The sequence below is a fragment of the Girardinichthys multiradiatus genome, chromosome 19 (genome assembly GCF_021462225.1).
Source record: "Girardinichthys multiradiatus isolate DD_20200921_A chromosome 19, DD_fGirMul_XY1, whole genome shotgun sequence".
NCBI classification, from domain to species: domain Eukaryota; kingdom Metazoa; phylum Chordata; class Actinopteri; order Cyprinodontiformes; family Goodeidae; genus Girardinichthys; species Girardinichthys multiradiatus.
Genome location: NC_061811.1, coordinates 32,833,885 through 32,856,640, shown reverse-complemented (window position 1 = coordinate 32,856,640; position 22,756 = coordinate 32,833,885). Strand labels below are relative to the sequence as shown.

Sequence of the window (22,756 nt, the reverse complement as noted above, 5' to 3'; positions counted from 1 at the left end):
AGTGACTTTCACTATTGCTGTTTCCGTGCTATGAAGAGCCGTAAAATATGACTGAAACTTTTCAAATAGATCATTACTGTGTAAATATTCACACACTTGATTAGCAACTATTTTCTCAAATATTTTAGATAAAAACAGAAGATTGGATATAGGTGTCAGGTTTAACCAACCTAACAATACTTATAACAACACAAAAAGAAAAGAGAGACAAAGTATTAGTTCCTTTTACTCGCTTTGCGAGGAGAAACGGTCAAGATATGCTCAGTTACAGATCTCGCACCGCTCTGAACAGCATCTGTCCGCCTCCTCTTTTTATTGTCTTTCGGGGGTCCCTAGTTTACAAAAACATTGTTCTCTAAAGGATGGGGGAAAACAACAACTGCATCGTAAACAGGTCATAAACAGCTTTATCCATTAACAACACATTTCCCACAGTCTCCTCCAACTTGTAGGGTCAGTTGTGCCTTTTGTTGAGTGTAATCCGCCTTCATCTTTATGACCTCCTCAACTGGACTGCTTCCTTCTCTGCTAGTTCAGCTCCTATTTATGATCTTTGCCTGCAGACAAACTCACACATCCTTTACTCACACAAACATCATGAAAGGTTATGAGATCAAATAGTCAAGTTAAAGAATAGGAGAAACTATAAGACAAGTCTTTATTCAATTATTCCAACAATAGGTCTGTAATTTATTAAGTCATCTTGATCAAGAGAATGTTTCTTAAAGTTTTTTCATAAGTAGATTACAGCTACCATAAAAGCCTGTGGTACATATTCATTTCCTAAGGATAGATTAATCATATCTATTAGAAGACTGTTTTAAGGTAATAACATAAATGCAAACTGTTTTAAGGGACTACCAAGGGTTTAGCAAGATGGTACTTTTTATGTTCATTATGGAATAATTATTGGGATTAAATTAAAATATTTTTAGTTTGGATCAGTTTGTAAATAATGTGTTTTCAAACTAATTAATGTAAATATTGTTGTACTATTTTCCATCTTCAATAGTGGCAGCTGTTTTGTCCCTGGTAATGGTTTCTTCTAATTTAGATCCATTTGTATTTCAGCAAACTGTCATTCATTGTTCAGGTGGTTTTGGTGTGGTTTAGCACTGTTTGACGTCGCTTTAAGCTTGTGTTTATTGCTGCCATTTGGGTCCCACCTCCATGACCGCTCGACCCGTATGACAGGGCCATTCTCACACATGAATATAATTTCATCTGAATCTTTCTACTGTTGGTCTGGCGGTAAATTTAGGGTTGTTATCATTCTAGAAGGTGAACCTTCGAACTATTCGAACCTTCTGCCATTCATAACATTTTACCCACTACCCTCTACTTTACAATTATGCAGTTTTTGTATGGATCTGTCACACAAAATACCAACAAAAAACATTAAGGTTTGCTGTTGTAATGTGCCAAAATGTAAAAAAAAAAAAAAAAAAAAGCTGAAAATGCATGAATACTTTTACTGTGCAATGTAAATGTATAAGAAAATCATTGAACTGTTTCAAAACTATGTTTTGGGCATGTTTAGCCTGAACTGAACCTTGACTGAGCTTTCAAAGGGAGCATGTGTACGTAGTGGTAGTGGCTATGTATGTGTGGAGTTTTATGTTTGTTTTTAACAACTTTTATGTTTTGATGAATATTTTTGGGTACAAATAAAGTAACCTTGAACCTTGCAACTGGACACCGGTGATCTCTGATCCCTCAGGGAGAGTTGTATCAGAACCAGTACTGTTAGTAAAACTAGTTCACAATTCTGCGATGGCATTGTTAAACAGAAAAGGACAGCAAGATTTTGGAGCGGCATATGCTGCCTCCAAGACATACTTTTTTCCCAGGGACATTCATACATTTTTAACGAGTAGATGCAAAACCCCATTGTGCACACATTACAAAGGCATGGCCTCCGGAAGAACCGGGTGCTGGTGGTGAACTGTATGGTCTGTAGTCCTGACTTGCCCACAACACATTTTCTAAGGGGAATTTCCAAATTAAATGTGAGAACCCTAACCCTGTACTGTTGCAATTATTTAAGAACATTTGTCCTAAAAAACAGGACAACATGGTGCAACATTAGGTAGCCTCAATAAGAGTGTCCATAAATGTAAGAATCACGTCCCTTTTTTGTTTGCCGTTCCACTGCATTTTGCTCTTAATTATTATAAAAGTAGCATCATACTGGTGAAGAGCAACTTATGAAGCACATATGTGGACACTCCTTCGAGTTTGAAGGATTCTGTTCACACAGGAAACAAGATTTTTCCTGGTTACGGGTGGAACTTCTCCCAGCAGTCAAAAGGGGAACAGGCAAGGTACATCATGGATATCCAGGATAAACAAACATGTATCTAGGCTGCTAGGGCTGAGTGCATCACAACATGGTATGGTTGCAGTTTTGCCATAACTCTATCCATTTTCAGCTGCAGCTGATGTCATTTGAAAATAAGGTCAGTGGATGCGCTTAATAAGACATTTTCTCTTCACCTTTTATGAGAGACTTTCGCTGATAAATAGCAGAAAAGTCATATGTGAGCCTTAGAAAGTTCATACCTGTTTATTAACTCACAACCACATATCTCAATAAGTTTAATTGGGATTTTATGTGATAGACCAACAAAGTAATATATAAATGTGAAGTGGGATGAAAACGATTATGTCACTCAAATAAAAATCTGAAAAGTGCAACATGGATTTCTATTCATCCCCTCCTTAGTCAATGCTTTCAGCCACATTTGTTGCAGTTACAGCTGCAAGTCTTTTGGATTACGTCCCTTACACAGAGGTGCCCAAGGTCAGTCCTGGCTGGTTACCTGTGAATTTTAGGTGCTTCTCTGGTTCAACACACCACTGAATCAAATGAATTGGTCCTCAGCAGAATCCTGCAGAAAATGAGATACTGAGGAGCTATTCAAACAATTTGAAACAGCTGTATTGGAGCAAGGACACATCTAAAACTTGAGGACCATGCTTAAACAACTTGGCAGCAGTGACCGATGTTTTTGTTCATTCTTTCATGTAAAATAGCTCAAGCTCAGTCAAACTGAATGTAACAGCAATTTTTAAGGCTCACCACCATTTCTCAGTTGGTCTGAGCAGCGAGCAGCTTCCCTGTCCCTTCTGATGAAAAACATTCCCACAGCATGATGCTGCCATCACCATGTGTCACTGAGGGGGAAAGTGTGCTCAGGATGATATAGGATCCTTGTTTTGTTTTTTTGTTTTTTTCCACCACTCAAAGAGTTCTGCTTTCCAAAATGTTCAATTCTGATGTCAGGTTTACATGTTTGCTGTGTTCCCTACATGGCCAACTTTAAACAGCTTTCTTTGAACAATGGCTTTCTTCTGGCCACTCTTCCATAAACGTCAGATTTATAGAATGCTTGACCAGAATCAGCCCTAGACATAAGCAAACTAATCCGCTACTTAGGGTCCCCAACCTATCAGGGGCCTCAAATAAATGCTTTAATTTGAACACAAATTGTATTTGTTTATTGAGAACATAAATACTATTGAATTTGATTGGATGGTTTCAGCTTAGATACATTTACATATTTTAAGTGGCTTAAAACTAAAATGTAAGATTTAAAGGAATTGTCAAATTTACTTTGTAAAAATGCAAAGAATAATCAATTGTTTGATTGTTGTGTTGACGTAGAAACAATCTGATGCTCCGAGCTTAATCTTTGTGATTTGCACGGTTTGTTCACAAAAACATCAGCAAATATTGACCAATTATTCACGATTGCTTTTAAGCTCAGCCAATTAAATTTGACCCTCTCTCCCAGATTTCACCAAATCTCTATTGAAACGCTGTTAGTGGTGGTGATGTTCTTAGCAAAAAAAGGGGGCCCAAAATCAAATTCTGCTCAAAGCCCCATACAACTTTGGGCTACACCTGTGTATAAACAGTAATTGCCCTACAAACAGCCTGAGCTGTGGATCTCTGCAGCTTCTCCAACGATATGTGCCTCTTTGCTGCTTCTTTTGATCCTGTTTCTTAATGCTCTCTAAAAACCTCTTAGACCTTCATAGATCAACTGTATTTATGCAGATTAAATAACACAAAAATGAACTCTGTTGCTAATTTCTGAAGGTACTAAGTGTCCTTTTTTAGATTTGTATTTATAAAAAAACATTTTATAACCACGTATCATTTTCATGCTGCTTCACAAGCATATACTACTTTGTCTTGGTCTGTCCTATTAAATTCCAATAAAACACATTTCATATTTCTGGTTGTAACATGGTAAATGTGAAAGAAATGAAGGGGTGTGAAAACCTGTTTTTCTGAGCTGTGATTCCTCTGAGGTTGGAGATGGGCTGGCCTTCATGTGCGCTGTAGCCTGGAGTCACACTGATAAAGTGACGTGCGTGGTTGACGATGCTAAATGGCAGCACTTGAAATAGCCCATACCTACCAGCCTGCTCTCCCACTTGCTGTTCCATTTGTAGAGTTTCAGCACTGCGGTGCGCTGGACAGCTCCTCCGCTTTGCGTCTCTTGAGAATTAGGGCAGAATTGAGCTGAAATTCTTATCCACGAAGAATTTCAATATAACTTTTGAGGAACTCAAACCTTAGAATTACAGTGGAGGAGATGGATATTGATCGACCAGCAAATGTCTCCTTTTTTGATTTCGTCGGAGGAGCCCAACTTCTCCTGGGAGAGGACACCAGGACGGTCATGCCAGTCCTACTGATCGGGATCTGCGTATCCGGCGCGGTGTGTAACCTGCTGGTATTACTGATCTTCATCCGTGACTTCAGGAACGGAAGGGGCTCTGAGGTGAAAGCCCTTCTCGCCTCTCTAGCTTCCACGGACCTGGTGATCCTTTTACTGTGCGCACCAGTGCGCGCCGTAACCTACTACAGGCAGACCTGGACCCTGGGCAGTTTTGCTTGCCGAACCACAGACTGGTTCCAGCACTCCTGTGTTGTCGCCAAAACTTTAATTCTGGCAGCGACCACCAAAGCCAAACATACATTGATTCCACGCACCGCCGCCTCGGGGCCCCTCTACAGCCCGACGTGGGTCCACGGAGCCCTGGCGTTCATTTGGATAGTGTCCATGATGTTTCCTATCCCGCAGATGCTCTTCGCCTCTTTGTTGTCGCGCGGCAGCGACTTTGTCTGCGTGTCCGAGATGCCGGTGTGCGCGTCTGATTTTATGAGTTTGTTCTACAAGATCTATCCAACTGTCACATTTGTGGCACCGGTCATTTTCACGATCGCCTACTACACCAAGACTCTGTACACTGCAGTGAACCACGCGCCTAGCCCGCAACATCAGAGCAAAGTGGTCCTGGTTCTGCTGTGTTTAAGCGGTGCTCTGGGCCTCATGCTGCTGCCCGAGTGGGGGACGTTCACCTGGATAAGGCTGGGCTACAACAAACCCCCGGTGGGGCTGATGATGTTTGCGCAGGTCCTGCTTTACGCATGCAGCTCCCTGTCCCCGGTCATCCTGATGATCATGTACGACGACGTGCGCCAAGGACTGGTTGCGCTCTGGTTCATTACGACCTGCAGGAGCAACAAGCGCGTACCCGCCATAAGGTGCCCGCAGACCGAGGGGAACGGGGCAGATGTCGGGGCGAACGCTGTGGGCAACGCCGTCTCTCAGATGAAGGAGGCGACGTTCCCCGACGTGGAACACTTCTGGACAGGGCGCAGGAATACGCACGTAGAGGACGAGCATGATCCAGTTCCGTGGGAGAAAGAGGAGAAGATGTTGTAATGAACTTTTCTAGCAGACGATTTCGGTTTGTTAGTGGCTGCGTTGTGGTCTGTCCACCCACCACTCAGACCCGTATTAAAGGCTTTAGTGGCCAGTTTGGTATTGTGAGCATGATTAGATGTAACTTAAGCTTCTACACTATCATGTTTTGTACAGAGCCGGCCCGAGGCACTGGCGAACTATGTAGCTCCTTAGTGCTTCCACACCAGCAGGAGGCCCGCAAAGAACACTAGAATTGTCACAAAATAATAGAGTACAGATATTTGTATGAGAGGACATGAATTGACAAGCTCGATTTTACACGTTTACACTTTTGATCCTCAAGATTTAAAATGTTAAATGCTATTAGTCAGTAAAGCCTATCGGTAATGGTGATGTGCAGCACATTTTAAACAATCTGATCTATACATTTTGTATACATATAATTAAAGGTATAATTTATTTATTTATTTATTTGTTTAAAATGTTTAATTTCAAGCAGGAGAAATATTAATACTCTAAATATTTTTCATTACAGTGTGCATTATGGTTTAGATGTAAATCTCTGAAGTCAGGCTATAAAAACCTTTCAGCAAAAATATTTTAGATTGTTGTTTCTTTTTTACTTTTTGTGAAGTGAATGTAATACAAGCATCTTCCATTTCTTTGTCAATCAATATATTGCATTGTGTGACAAATATTACTTTCTAGTTGTAAATTATAATGATGATTTTTATGGATATATAATATATGGCTGATACAGGGGAGGGTGCACTAGTTGAGCTGGAAGGCCCCAGATCAAATTATGTGTACACCCCATGAAGCCTTGGGCCGGCTCTGTTGTTACTTACGTTTTATATTTTAGTTCTGAATATTTGTTCTTGCTTGCAGCTTTGATGCTTTGTCTATAGGACATCTTTGTTTATAGTGGGAATTATTTGTACAAATACAACTGTACATATGGATACTCGAGCAATCTAGTTGTGATTCTCTTTGTGTGACACATTACAGTATTAAAACACACTTACATATGAGGAGTGTCATTGTTTTTCTTTTTCATGGCTATTAAACATTATTTTAATCAGAGATAAAATGCAATTCGACATGGATCAAATCTCTCCATTTAATAGAGAGCGCTCAGAGGTTACATTCACAGTTCAAACAGAGATCCTTTTTTCGTATTAAACTCACAACTAATCCAGTGGTGCAATTTAGGTCACGTCATAAATGTTGTTTCAGTGAAAGCATCATTTACGTATATTCACTAAGTATGTGTAGGCTACTCATTGTCTAAAGTGTTCAGTTTAAATTAAAAGACAAAACATTTCTTTACAGACTTTTTTTTCTTTATTTGTTCTTATTCTTTATTTATGATTTTATTGAGAAGAAATACAGATGGCATTTACACATCTTAATTATATTAAGTTCTATTTATTTGTTGGTTTATTTTGTAGAATGTTATATTTGCTTACATTCAATTTTTATATTTTCTAATTTTTCGTGAGAGTGGGGAGGGGTTATTTCAATCAAAACGGCCAAACTTTTAAGTTGCATGAATATTAATAGTATTATGTTTTGCATTAAACTGTATGCACAAAAAGTCGAAGTGAAGGTATTTAAACGTAAAGATTTCCTCTAGGGTGGTGACAGCTTGTTGGAGTAGTTCAGTTACATTCATTGCGATTTTAAAACTTTTCTTCTTCCTTTTTCTAGTTTTTCTGTTCCGGTTATAGATGCTGTGGGGCTGGAAGAATTGTTGCTGTTTTGCTGATTTTTTTCCTTTGGACAGATGCTATGATGTGTAACTAAGACTCAATAAAAACCAATAAATGTGACCCCAAATCACATAGGAGTCAAAAATTAAACACAGTGGATTCAGAGAAGGAGCATATTGGAGAGAAACAAGGAGAACGTTCAAACCATCTCCATCTTTGATCATAATGGGGAACCTGAGATCTCTGGAAAACGAAATAAACAAACCTCAAGTGCTGACAAGGATCCAGCCACAGTGTTAGTGATGTAGTAAAACTGAACTGCTAGCTGTATGTTTTAATCCATATTCTTTACCAAAGGAGTTCATCAATGTTGTCTTAACAACAGCAAACATTTCACCATCAGCTGCTGCTGAGTCCACTTGTGATGTCATCACCAATGTTGTTGCCATGCCACAAAAAATACATGTGGTGATTTCAACCATGTTTCCTTCTCCGGTACTCTTCCATTGTCTCAATGGTTGGTGGGTCGCTTTCCCAGAGAAAACAAGACAGATTTACCTTTAAGGAAATGTCACTGATGCATACACCACCTTTGAAATACCTCCTCTTGGCAAAGCAGATCATACTCTTATTCTTCCCTGTTCTTTGATTAAAACCCTATTGTTCAGAGGCAACCTGTGACAAAACGAACTGTGAGAAGATAGCCAAAGAGAACCGAAGAAGCTCTGGTGGGTTGTTCTGAAACTACAGACTCGGGTGGATCCTACCAGCCACATGACATCAGTGGCATGACTGATTGTGGGAAAGACTACAGCACTATATGGACAACACCCCCCTGTATCATCAGTGACCTGAATGAACTGCTCAACAGGGAAAACGTGCCTTCAGGGAGGAAGAGAGGGAATAATTGAGTATGCAAAAAGTCAACACTCAAGACAGGAAGAAGCTGGAGAGCAAGCTCCAACAGAACAATACAAGAGATGTGTGGGGGCATGGATCAGCTCGATGAAAGTCTGAATATAACCTAGATAGCACCTCTTTAACCTTAACCTGACCCAGAAGAAAGTTCCAGTGCCATGCAAGACATTCTGTCTTGTTCCAATACCTAAGAAATCATTTTCATCAGTTCTTAAGGACTAAAGACCTTAAATTACAGATCATGAAGGTTCTGGAGAACCTCCTTTTGCTCACCTGAGTAAGCAAACAAGCAGCAGGAATTGGCCATCTTACATTTAATTGAACAATCCCACTTTCATCTAGTTAAAGCAGGCAGCACTATTACCGCTAATTCACATTGACTACATTCCGCGTCTGCTCTGGCATGCGTCTCAATTCACAGTGGATGCATTTTAGGATCCATTTATGCATCCAACATTATCTCCGTCATCCGTGAAATTTACCCCTGTTGAAATTCACGTGTTTGCGCTTCGTCGCCCTCAAAAATAAACTCAATCCGTATCTCTGACGGATGACAAAGGAGGGCTCTCCGTCACGCCGCAGCGCCATGGAATCAGTGTGAATTACCACATTAACTACAATGACTTCTATTTGCAATGGGGAGCAAAATGCCCAATACCAATGTTTTTTGGTTCCCCAGTGCATTTAACACAATTCAGCCCAAGTAACTATGTCAGACCCCCAGAAAAAGCAGGTGCATGCCTCAACAATTGTCTGGATTAGTGACCACCTAATAAACAGACCACAGTATGAGAGAGTGAAAGGTTGTGTTTTCAGCCAGGTGGTCAGCAGCACAAGAGCACCACACAGGCCTGTACTCTCACCATACGTTTTAACTCTGTACACTTTTTTACTGAGTAAAAGAGAACTGGTGGACTGGTGGACTGCTTTGTAGCATGTTGTGGAAACAATCATCTCACAATGAAAGAAAGACAAACAGGATGACTGTTTTTTAGGAGAAACAGGAACAGATCAAACAATATTTGCATCATGGGAGAAGAAGTGGAGGTGCTGGCGGAGTATAAATACTTCAGTGATCAAGGGAAGGGACAGAGCAGACTGTAGGTTTTGAAGAAGTTTAAGTTCTTCAGTGTTTCCAGCTAGATGCAACAGCTCTTCTATACGTCTATTGTGGAGATCTCTACTAATATCATCTGTTTGGATAGCAAAATCAGAGCCAGTAACTTAAAAACCTCAACAAACTTAAAAAGAAAGCTAGCTCTGTTCTGGGCAATGCTCTGGAGTTTCTGGAGATCGCTGTGCAAAGAAGTATGTCTTATAAAATGAAGAACTGGGCAGCCCTGAGGATCCCCTCTCAGTGAGACTGTAGCAGAACAACAGTGTCTCTAGTTTGAGGCTTCTTCAGATCCTGTGAGTACTGTAGCATAGCTATCAGGAAGAAGACACCCCGAGTAAAAAAAAATAATAATTGAGGAGGTCATGTTGAAAATGAAACCCCCTTTAAAGAGACATTTCAACAAGACAATGGCCTCAAACACGCCAGTAAGCAACCAGCAACTTTGTTCCCGACCAACATGGTTAACATTATGAATCCAACAAAATCCAACACAAAGCTGATGGGGTGACATTAAACATGCTCGTTCTAAGGAAGGACCGAGAACTGCAGAGGAAACGTGGAATGTAGTCCAATTCTCCTGAGCTGAAATATCTATCCACCGGTACCAGCAGTTGGTACAAGAAGTTGGTTGAATCCATTCAACACAGAAGTGAAACAGTTCTCAGATATAGAAAACCGATTATAAGGATTTTAAGCTGTAGTTACTTTTTAAAAAGCATTGCTATTATTTTGAACACAATTATAAAATGAAGTTAGGTGATGCATTGATGCTAGGGCTAAAATACACGTAATGTTAATGTTTTAATGTAAATTGTAATGAAGCATCTGATCAGTGCCTGGTAATCTAAAACAATGTGAATAGAAAAATTAAAACCAACTAAATTAGCATGAATTGCATTGCAGCAATTCTTTTGTCTTCATCTGTTTGCTTCATAGCTTAAATAGAGACTGTCAGAGTGAAAGGTTGTCTCAGTGGTAGGAGGTCGTCTGAAAGCAACCAGGTCTCTGTGCTCCAGTTCACAAACCACCTCCAGAGGTAATCTCTTATGATTTCTCTAACACAAACACATGAACATCCAAACACACATCAGAATTTTCATAGACTCTTCACTATAATTAAGTCTAGTAGTGAATGTCACTGAATTATTTGCTAGAGCTTAGATCCGTATTCAATATTTTAGTAATGCAAGGATTTCTGGCACTGTAGATCAGGTCAAATGTTTTATACATTTCCGCTTCCCTGTTTCTTCAAACAGAGGTCATGAATTTGTGTATATGTGTTACTACAGTTGTGTTTTATTAGCCTGAGACACAGCATGTTGCAAAAGTATTCATTCACTTTTAACTCTTCCACAATTTGTCATGTGACAACCAGAAATTTCCTTCTATTTTATTTTGCTTCTTTATGATAGAGCAAGACAAAGTAATGCATAGCAGTGGAACAAAATGATACATGATTTTAAAAATATTTTACAAATCAAAATCTTAAAAGTGTGGTGTGCAGTTGTATCAGTCCCTTTCCTCTGATACCCTAAAATCAAATCCAGAGCAACAGATTGCCTTCAGACATAAGTCCCCAGAGGTTTGTTAGAGAACATTAGTGAACAAACAGCATCATGAAGAAAAAGGAACAGACAGATCAGAGAGAAAGTGGAAAGTGTGGAGATGTTTAAAAGCAGGATTGGGTTATAAAAAAATATCCCAAGCTTTGAACGTCTTACAAAACTCTGTTCAATCAATCATCTGATGTTGGAAAGAGGATGAAACGGTGGGATATCTACCATGACATGGTCATCTACCTAAACTAACAGGCAAAGAGTTCATTATTCTCAGATGCTCCAGATGCCGATAATAACTCTGGAGAATCTGAAATTCACAGCTCAGGTGGGAGAATCTGTCAACCGGACAACCATTAGCTGTGTGCTCCACAAATATGGCCTTTATAGAGGAGTAACAATGAGGAAGCCATTGCCAAAAGATAGTCATAAGAAGCCTTATTTGCAGTTTGCAACGAGTCATTAGAACACATGAAACATCACCTTGAACATGATGTTTTCATGGTCAAACATGGTGACAGTGGCCTCATGCTGTGAAGATGTGCTTCTTAAACACAGAAAGGCAAGCTTACCACATTTAATGGGAAGATGGATGGAGCTAAATGCAAGCCATTTCTGGAAGAAACGTTTAGACTGCGGTGGAGGTAGAAGACAACAATTTGTTACATACTGCCAGAGCTACAATGGAAGGGTTTCAATCAAAGTATGTTGATGTGTTAGAAAGGTGAAGTTGAAGTCCAGACTGATATTCAGACTTCGATATTGCTGTTCAGAGATGCGCTCTATCAGATCCGTTTGAGTTTCAGCTATTTTGAAAAGAAGAATAGGAAAACATTTCTGTCTCTAGAAGAGCCAAACTATTGGAGGCATACCTGGGAAAATTTACAACTCATCTAAGAATGCTACCACATGGTATATTCTTACCACTTCACTGAAACTCCCAATAAAATACATTAAAGTCTGTGGTTATAATGTTCACAAAATGTGAAAATATCTTCATACGAAAAAGCTTTATTTTCTTTTGTCAATTAAAGCATGTGTCTTAAATTTCTCTCTTGAAACTCACAGTGACAAACCATAACTGGCTGTGGTTGTTCCAATAGTAATTGGAAGCTGATCTGCTCTTTTGTGACAATCGCTGACCTTATCCCTCTTCCTGTGGATTCCAGAGTTAGCAGTCCTTACGGAAAACTTGCAAAGCATCAGCAACAGAACACATTTTTTTAAGTTAAAACAGCTAACTTATTAACCCCAATGATACAATAATTATAAAAAGATACAAAATATATCCAGCACCTGGATAGTTACAGGCAAAATCACAAATATCAATTTAGTAAGTCTCCTATGAACATATTTACTGTGTGAAGAAAAATCTGTTATGCAGTGCGATGTCCTCCTCTTTGATGAAAACTAAAAATAGAGTGGATAATAGTATAAAAAATACTGAGTGACCAGAGGGCAAACATTTGGAGAAAGGGTCCATTCTCAATGAATTAATTATGTGTAGAAGTGAAATCATGCTGCAGAGCTTTGGAGGCCTTTTTTTCCTCTCTTGAACCGGTAACCTTTCTTTTCACCAGGGTGGACTGAAATGTCAAATCTGCAGGGGAGTGAGAGCCACACGCAGCCACTGCTTCACTGGTAAACACACAGATGGATGGAAGCAGGTTTCTTCTGGATGGTAAGGAAGATAAAAAGATCTCCAAATTTTACTGTTAAGCAACTGCAGCTAAGGGTGTCATCCTGAGCTCATCAAGCCGCTGTAACAACCGTAAGATGCTATCTAAGTGCAAGTCATGTCAGGAAAAAGCCTTATATTACATCTGTTAAAATCTGAAGTTTGCTAAGCTCTTCTGTGTCTTAAAATATGTCCTTTTGGTGACATGAGACTAGGATCGGGCTTTTCAGTAATAGACATTTCAGGCGGGTTTGGTGTAAAGCAAAGGACGAACATCTAGACAGGCCTGAAAATTAACTGACATCTGGTCTCTTAATAAGATGATGACCCAATGTGTGTGTGTGTATGTGTGTGTTTGCCACCTGGAAATGCAAAGCTGTTGCTGAGAAGGGTAGAAAGCTTGGATGTTGGAAGAAAACCTACTGTTTCCTGACAACAGCCAAGCCTAAAAGCCCTATATGTCACTAATGTATTAAAATTGAGATGCAGCTCCCCAACTGGCCAGAGCCGTACCCACATCGGGGTCCCTAGCCCTGGTCTCTGCTCAGAGATCCCTGCCGATGCCAGACAGGAAACAAATATATTTATACTGTATATTTCCTTATGTGGGTTCTTTAGGTTCCAGGGGTGCCATGGAGGGGGGAGTAAGAGGTAGAAATATAATTAATTTATTTCGTTTGCAGCAAAGTCTCTTTCCTAATTAAAATGCAAAATAATCTAATTAAATAAATCAAAGAAACTACACAGTAATGTGGAGGGTGTATACTGATAAACCATGTCTGTGGGACAAAAACACAGTATAAATATATAGATACTGACCTAAAATATTTACCCCCTTGACAACCTTAAAAGGAAGTAAGGCACATCTAGCAGCTGATTCCAAGAGCTTCCAAGCTAAAAGCAGATTCAGCAGTTTTCGAATTAATCCCTAAAAAATAACTAAGCCTTAAATAGCTTTGTAAACAGAGTAGGTTTACTCAAAAAAAAAAAAAGAAGAGCCAGGGAAATGAAGATAAAAGGTCTTGATCTTTTTTCTTCTTTCCAGATCACGTTGCACTAAAATCTGGCCTTACTTCATTTAACAACCATGAACAATTGGTCAACCTTTCTTTTCAGTAGATTTGCAAGTTCAGAATCCTGGACATTGCAGCAGCAGCCCATCTTCTTCAGTATGAGATACTTTCTTTTCGTAGAGATCTTTGTCTGAGGGCCATGGAAAACAGCTCACAGGGCAATACAACTCTGACCCCTCACATCTGTAATCTAAGTAACACCACAAGACTATCAAAGGCCAAAAGACCAACTGGCAATGAGTTAAGAGCTTAATGTGCACTAAGATTAATTTTTTTTTTACCAGTTTTATGTAACCAGCTTACTGCTGTCTAACATAAGCTGTCAGGAAGAAGTCAGCTGCACTTGTTTATGTAATTCTCACAAGTAAATCTTAGTTTACTTCAGAAAACATCTGGAGTTCAAGCCATTCTAAACTAAACTTCTAGTATTTCTTCTGCTGTTTGTGTCTCCACTGCAGTTACATATGCACCTCACCTAAATGCAAACTTATTTGGTAAGTAAGTACAGAAAGCTAGTAGTTCTCCTTAAAAATATATGATTCCAGAGCTCTAAAGTAGTGAGTATATCTCCTGAGAGTCTGTGGCTTCTGTGGCAACTTTAAAAAGTATTCATTTTCACCACTGTGTTAGACTGAAGCTTGTGGTTCTATTGTATCTTATCTGGATTTTATCAGATAGTGGTGCACTAGTAGGGCCTAATTGTAAATTGGAAGGAAACAATAAATGGTTTTCAATTTCTGTTGCAATTACAGCTGTGTATCAATTGGCTTATATCTCTAACAGCTTCACATACCAGAAACTAAACTTTTTGGCTCATTCTTCTTCCCAAAACAGCTCAAGCCCAGTCAGACTGGATTAAAGTATGTTTTAGAGTAGAACGTGGAAAGGTTCAGGGGGTTTGAATGCAGTAAGTCACTGTAGAAAGGTTGCTTTCTTGTTTTTGCAGGCAAATCTTAAACATGGATAACTGTCGTACGTCAGCCTCTGTTAATGGCTTCCAACAAGCCCCTGTTTACTGTTTTTGTTTAATACAAATCATTTCTTCAGATTTCAGGTTTCAGATTGACCTTGTTCAGGTTTTTCAGCAGTGACTAGCGTTGCAAAAAACCAAAATACTCTGTCATAAAGATTTGTGCTTCAGGGGCTGATTGTTCGGTAAACAGAATGATGTTTCACTCCTTTGGGTGATGTGTGTTACAGTCCTCAGTCTGTCTTGTATTTACGCATGTCTGAGTCCTACCCCCGAAAATCGATACCCACCAGCTTCTAAGAGATGCGGAGCTCAGAGAGATCAGTAACTATTTAAACCTGGGATGAAAAGTGTTTGTCTCACTATTCGAAAATATTTCATGTAATGCCAAAGAGTTGGAGTTTTATGGTTGAAGCCATTGAAAAGAATGCAATCCTTCTCTTTCTACAAAGCAGTACTTAGTCGGGTTTTTTTTTCCTCGTCAGTCAACCATGATGCGTTGGTGATGCTGCCTCAGGCTCTTGCCGTTGCTTTGTTGGGCTCTGTGTATCCTCTGTCCTGCAGAGGAGGGTCTGCCTGATAAGGTATAAAAGGTTTTTAGTCAAAAAGGACTCTAAAGGCTACTGTCTGTTTCTGGGTTGCATGTAGTGTTGCACAAAAGGAAGTTAGGGCGCATGAAAAATGCTTTGTTATTTATGCAGTGTTATGATGACTAGATCGCATGAGAAATAACAACCATTAACACCTCTCCACTTGAGTGTTGATCAAACTTTACAAACATATAATTTCATTCAAAAAAGCTCGTGTTTCTACTTTCCGCAGCCAAATACTCTCAGCTGTGTTACATTCTGCATCCACCTCTTCCTCTTGTTACCTTTTTCTCATGAGAGACCAAATCTGTTGGCTGTGACCTGTTTTTCTATTTACACTTCACTAGTTTAAATGAACACTGGAGACTGTGGTGGACCCTGAGACTGAGCAGACAAACAGTGCCACCTACTTCCAGAGACAGCATATAGAAATAGACCAGCGATACCGTCGGATTGACCAGCAATGAGCCGTGCCACAGTACCACATCAGAATTTTAAAGTAAACCCTTTGTACATAATGTGACAATGTAATGAACACATTTTGGCCTTATGCAAAACCCTTAAGAGTTTGGCCACACATTTTTACTTGTAAAAATACATTTTTACAATTTGCTTTAGGAAGCAACATCAATGCTGATACTGACCTTTTTTTTTTTTTACAAAACTTATAACACCAAAAATAATACATTTTCAATGCCAGAAAACTTACAAATTCTAACAATCCCAACAAACACATCACAGTCTGGACGTTTGACTTTTACAATGCAGATAGATCATTTTAAAGGACGCTTTGATTTTACTTTGAGAAGGGATGGTTTCAGCATTATGAAATGGCCCATATAAGATTCTCCCAGTATGATCATTTATCCATTCAGGGCAGCTGAATGGTGCTGCTGTCTATCTCTAGAAGTCTATAGGTAGGCAGCAGCAAGTTGCCAGTTTATCACAGGGCAACATGGAGACAGACAGGACCATGCATGTCCACACCAATACCTAAGGGTTATTTAGAGTGACCAGTTGACCTAACTATAGGAGGAAGCCAACCTACCTGAAGAGAACCCACTCATGCACATAATATTGTTATGTAAAACATTTATTTAGCAATATTTAATCTTTATACTTTGACTTAAGCAACTATGTGGAATCACTACCCAAGAAATCACTGGTTTGCAAGTTCAGAATGTTCTACTTTTTTGCCATTTTGCTTGTTATAGAGCAACACAAGCCTAACAAGCTGAAATCATCTGGTTAATATAGCCAAGCTTCCTGTTTGGATCTGCAGTCAGCTGCTTAACTAACACGTTGCTCATAACTTGCCTATTAAACATTTTTTAACAAGAATAATTGACCTGAACTCTAAGCTGCATATCTGGAGTAAAACAGGCACGGCTTATCACCTGGCTAATGACATCCCTACTGTTGAGCATGGCGATGGCAGAATCATGCTATGTGGATGTTTTGACTGCAGCCAAATATAGAGAGATTGTATCAGAAAGCCCACATCAAAGGGTTGTGGAGCTCATTCTAAGGTGAAAATTCATCTTCAACAGAACAATGACCCGAAGCACAGCGTCAAGATAACAAAGGAGGAGGTTCAGGAGCAGTCTGTAAAAGTCCTTCTGTGGCCCAACCAAGCTGATGCTGCTTAACCCGATTGAGCTTTACAGGATCTGCAGAGAAAAACTGGAAGAAAATACTCATAATGTGTGCCAAGCTTGCAGAGACATTGACAAGAAGACTTACAGGACAGACCTAAAAGAAAACCTGTTAGAGGCTGGGCGAAAGAGCTAAGGTTCACCTTCCAGCAGGACAAAAACTCCGAAAATATGACCAATCCTAAAATGGAAAGGTTTGGATCAAAGCATATTCATTTGTTCAAATGGACCAGCCAAAGTCTAGATCTAAATTAATTTAAGAATCTGGGATAAGACTTGAGAATTACACTTCATAGACGCTCTCTATCCAGTCTGACTGAGCGGGATTTGTTTTACAAAGTAGTGGTAAAAATGTCAGCCTCTAGATGTACAAATGCCAACTTTTTTAAATGTTTATTTGTAAAATATCATCATTTTCCTTCCATTTCACAGCTATACTCTACTATGTGTTACTCTATTACAGGAAATTCAATAGACACACAGCGAAGTTTGTGGCAGGTGAATGAATACTTTTGAAGGTCACTGTAATTAATGTTTGGTTATCTTAAAATTTGACCTATTTGTTATTTAATTTAAAATAATATTAAAGACAAACATCTAAACATGCACAAAATTCTAGATCAGAGGTCGGCAACCTTTACAATCCAAAGAGCCATTTTTATTGGTCCTCCATATACAGTTTTCCGGCCTCTTTCCAACTAAATAAAACTAGCTGACAGCCACAAACGTTACATTACCTTTTACATTGTGATGCATCTACTGCAGGAAATGTGTTGTCATTTATAAAGAGCCACCATTTTTTTTTTTTTTTTTTTTTTAGGTTTTAAAATAAAGGAAAACATAAAACGTTTGAAAAAAGAGGATGGTTATATTTTTTCTATGGGATGTTCATATTTGTGGAAAGTGATGTAAGGAAAACACATAGTTTCCAACCTCATGACAAGACACTTAGATCTTAAAAAATATTACTGGTACAAAAGTTAGTAAGAGCCTTTTTAGATGGTCCAAAGAACCACTTGTGGCTCTGGAGCTGCAGGTTGGAAACCCTGTTCTAGATTATCTAAATGATATTTGTTTCCTTTTTAGTTTTTATTTTGTGGATCAGCAGGCAGCAACATGCAAACCAAGTGTTTTCAGAAATGTGGAAAAAATAAAACAAAACATTTCATTTCTTGTCTATAAATTTCATTCCCATTTTAGTGCTGTATCAGTTTTCTATTATTTGAGTCACAGAAGCAACTGTTTTTAAAAGAAAAAATAAAGATCTAAATTAAAGATAATTGCTTCTCTAAAAGAGTGAAATTTTAAAATAACTGTTTGCAAGGTCAATACATCCAATTTATTCTTTACTACATGTTGGGTTCACAATTTATTTTCACTTTCACAGTGACTCCATAATTTAAAGTGAGGGGGCAGCTTCCACAGCCATGCTGGGAAAATTACATTTGTGATTGCAGACTTCACAAAGTTGTAATAAGAGCCATACGGGACTAAATGAAACTGTTTCACAGACAGTGGGGATTCCCCAGGCGGACAAAACTGATTCCAGCGTGAGAAATTGGTGACACTTTCACTGCAGCCACAAAAAGTGAGGGTAACGTTTATTTATCTGGATCCACTTTTGGAAAACCATTAAATGTAACAGAAAATGTATGAATAGTGGCCATATTGGGAAATTAGTCAACCTTTTAAACATTTTTAATCCATAGTTAACATAATAATGAACAACATCCTGGTATCCTTCTAGTAATCCACCACCAAATTCTTTCCCTTAATCTCTGTCGTTTTTAACACACAGCTGGGCAGCAGAGTGTGTCCTACAGAGACTGACTTAACGCACACCTCTCCATTTGTTTGGTTAAAACAAACGAGTAAGTGGCGCCACCTACTGGTTAGATACATATTCACCTAGACTCTCATGCTTTAACCAAGCATTTCACTCTTCCATTCCTCAAGCAAACATGTTTCCTGCTTTCATTTTCTTTTCCACTCAAACTCTGTTATCCTGCTTGCTAGATATTGTCTATTTATGTTTTTCTTAAAAGTCTTTGATAATGAAAGTTCAGATAAATTATAGGCATAATATTGGTATAAAAGGAATTAGAGAAGGCAAAAGTGAGATAAAAACAACAAACAAATACAGTTTCCTTCAGACATTTACATGCACTCATCTTAGAAATCATTGTCATTTATTTTGGGGTGTTAATCATTAATTTGAAGCATTTATCTATCAGGATGGAATGGTAATACATACAACTTCTGTAATTTTTAAAAACAAGGATTGTTCAGTTGTTGGTACAAGAATGTTTGGACAACTCAAGGTGATGCTTTAAAACCAAAAGAAAACTATACCAACTGTCAAGCATGGTCAAGGCAGCATCATGCTGTGGGGTGTTTTAAATGCCGGTAGTACTGGTGAAATACTTGATATTCTTTGACTTCCCTTGAAATTAAAAGTTAGTCAGCAGAAACTCAGTTCATCATGTGAAATACATTATAGATTCATTCCACACAGACTGATGTTTTCCACCATTTTTATTTTTGTTAATTCTGATGATTTTCCACTTACAGCTAATGGAAACACAACATTCAAGATAAGAATATAACATCAGACCAATTAGGAAATACATACAGAAATGTGGGCTTAATGAAAATATGTTAAATACCTGCTTAAATGTTTTTATTTTCAAAAGGTAATTTTAATCTGAGTCTCATTAGAACGCATATTCTAATTTATTGAACATGACTATATATATTTGAGACTGTAAATATAATTTTTAGACCCTGTGTGGATTACAGAATATCATAAATAGATTCAAACTTGCACAACCAATTCTTGTTTTTAGAAGATCAAGGTTGTATGTTGTATAATCAGTGCACTTCAAATTGTAGGGCTTTTAATGCATCATCAAAAACTCTAAATCATATCAAATATATGATTGTCATGCCCACAATGGTGTATGTAAATTTGACCAGAAGTATTTAAACCTAGAAAAGTGTCTCATATCATTTTAAAGACAACAAGGCTTTTCTTCAGTCATCTGTGACACATTCTTTTATTGTCTGCTGTTTAGTCTCTGGTTCCTGTCATTTCTTCATTTTCTTTGCTTTTGTTCCACTCAGTCTTGAGTGTCGCTTTCCAGCCACCAGCTTACCATTCACTTCTCGTCTGCTCCCACTCCCCCAAGAGTTCATCCTGCATCCGTCTACCTGATTATTTCAGTACTACATTTACATCTCCTGCTTTTATTCAGTGTAATTTCAATGTTCTAACCACTGGAGCCCAGTCCTGTATTCCTTTGTATTCCTTTTTTTCCTTTTAAGTTGTTTGTTGTTTTGCATTTATGTTTACATTTATCAAATTTCCATTTACCTGTATCCATATTTCTTTTTCTGTGATTGTCTTTATTTTTGCAGGTTCAGAAATGATTTATTATATTTTTGCAACCTTATGTCATCCTGACCCCTGGAGCCCTGCTTTGGAACTGAAACCTAATCTGTAATGCTCAGTACACACCCGCAGTAAGAGGGTGGAAAAACTCATTGAATGGTTTGTAATTTACATCTACAATTTAATGGCAAAGTGCAATTCATATGTTTTGTTAATCAAATGAACAAAATGTTTTGTAAGAAGAGAAAAAAAGAATAACATTTTAGACTAACAGAATTAAGGATGTGCATCATGTTGTAAATAATATTGCATATCTCTTCAAGGAAAAACACTCATTCATAACATCACTGAAACATTAGTAGTTGGAAAGGGTCATTTAAAGCTGTGCATACTGCAGTCTGCATAATTCTGCAAGTAAACAGATTAAAAGCAGAGCAATGAAAAGAGGATGGAAGTGTGGCATGGATTATGAATAAGTTCTTGCCTACATAAATGGAAATTAACTGAGTTTAACATTAGTACATGCAGAATACAGCATTTGAAATCTTTTGCAAATAAAAGCACTTATCCTTACATAAAAGCAGAAACATTCACATTAGCAGCTGTACATATAGTGATTTGCCAAAGTATTCATACCCCTTCAACATTTCACATTTCATCACAATACAAACACAAAATTCTATGTATTTCATTAGGATATTATGCAATAGACACAAAGCAGCAATCTCTGACTTGGTTTTATGAAATCTGAGTGCTTTCTGGAAGATTTGAAAGGTTGGCAGGATTGTCTGATATCATGATGAGGAGCTCCAATCTTGAATTTAGAGAGAAATTTGACATTTAATAATTATAAATCAGGGCAAACAAAGATCACATGTGGGGTACCTCAAGGCCCCATTCTTGGTCTGCTTTTAATCAACATCAACAGGTACTACAGCATATCCTGCAATATGTATGCTGATGACATACAATTTTGTACTCCTGTGTCCTCACTTGACCATAGTACAGTACAGTCACTGAGTCAGTGTCCAAAATATCCATGAGTGGGCGGGTCATAATTCCCTCTAACTCAATACAGAACATTCATTGTTTTTGGTCCCAAAATCAAGACTGAACTACTCTCCATTAGACTAAGAACAGCAGAGCAAGCAAAACACTGGGTGTCATCATGGATTCCTACCAAGACAGGGCCCAAAAACTGATGGATGGTCTTATTTTCTGTAGGTTGGATTATTGTAATGGTACCTCTACATGTCTACGTAAAAAAAAAAGACAATCGGGCAGCTGCTGCTCATCCAAAGTGTTGCTGCCAAAGTCTTGTCAAACACCAGGAGAATGGATCGCAGTATTACACCAGTCCTTAAAACACTTCACTGGCTGTCTGTTTACATAATAATTCTATAAAGCACTGAAAATACATTTCAGAGGTTACTCACTTACTAATCAGGTAGAAACCATGTAGACCCCTCAGATCCCCTTAGGCCTCTTCACTCTGTGTTTCCTGGAGAAGGACTAAACAAGAGGAGGAGGCTGCATTTAGTTTATATGCTTTTTAGATCTGGAACCAACTGTCTAAAAACCGAGATGTTCAGAAAGTGCTTGCTCCTTTAAATCACTGTTACCTCAGCTTACACATAAAGGTCAAAAATTACATAATCATAGTGCAATTTATCATGTTTTAGATATTTTTGTTTACTTTTTCTAAGTTTAAGGTTTCTCCATTTAATGGGATTATGTCTCAAGTTTTAATGCTTTTATGTGATAGTGTTTAGATTTTTTTTTGAATGAGATATTTGTCTGTTTTTCTAAACTGGCCACAAACTATTTAGGGGACGCACCAAATGCAAAAGAAGGTGCTGTGGTCAGGTGAGACCTTAGTGAACTTTCTGCAATGCATGTTAAACATATGCATGTCTGAAAAATAACACTCCACCCTGAAAACACCACCCCATGGCGGGACATGAAGGTAGAAGCATAATGCTGTGCAATGCTTTTCTTCAGAAGAGAAAGGGAAAAAGAAGATGATCAGAAGTGGCGAGAGGATTGTTGAAGCCAAATACAGAAATGTTCTGAAAGAAAACCTGTTGGAGGTCTAAAAGACTTGAGACTCGGGAAGACATTTACCTTTGCAGGACATCAGCACTAAGCCTACAGACAGCGCTACAATGAAATGGTTTAGATGAAAGATGTGTTTGAACAGCCCAGTCAAACTCCAGACCTAAATCAAATTGACAGTCGGTGGCAAGCCTTCGAAACTGATGTTTACATATGCTTACTGGTCAATCTGCCAGGGTTTGAGGTGTTTTGCAAAGAAGAGCAGGCAAAAGTTTCAATGTTTCAATGAGCAAACCCGGTAGAGACATACGACAA

At 38.4% G+C, this 22,756-nt stretch overlaps 1 protein-coding gene across 1 annotated transcript; it reads left to right on the top strand.

Annotated features, from left to right (window-relative positions):
- Positions 1-617: 617 nt before the first annotated feature.
- On the top strand, positions 618-6,757 carry LOC124885094 (G-protein coupled receptor 151). Its single transcript, XM_047344658.1, has one exon. It carries the CDS (start codon positions 4,608-4,610, stop codon positions 5,742-5,744), a length of 1,137 nt encoding a protein of 378 aa, XP_047200614.1. The 5' UTR covers positions 618-4,607; the 3' UTR covers positions 5,745-6,757.
- The last annotated feature ends 15,999 nt before the right edge of the window (positions 6,758-22,756 follow it).

What these genes read in the sequence shown, in the direction of transcription:
- LOC124885094 (XM_047344658.1), top strand. Translation starts at nt 4,608, where the DNA reads ATGGATATTGATCGACCAGCAAATGTCTCCTTTTTTGATTTCGTCGGA.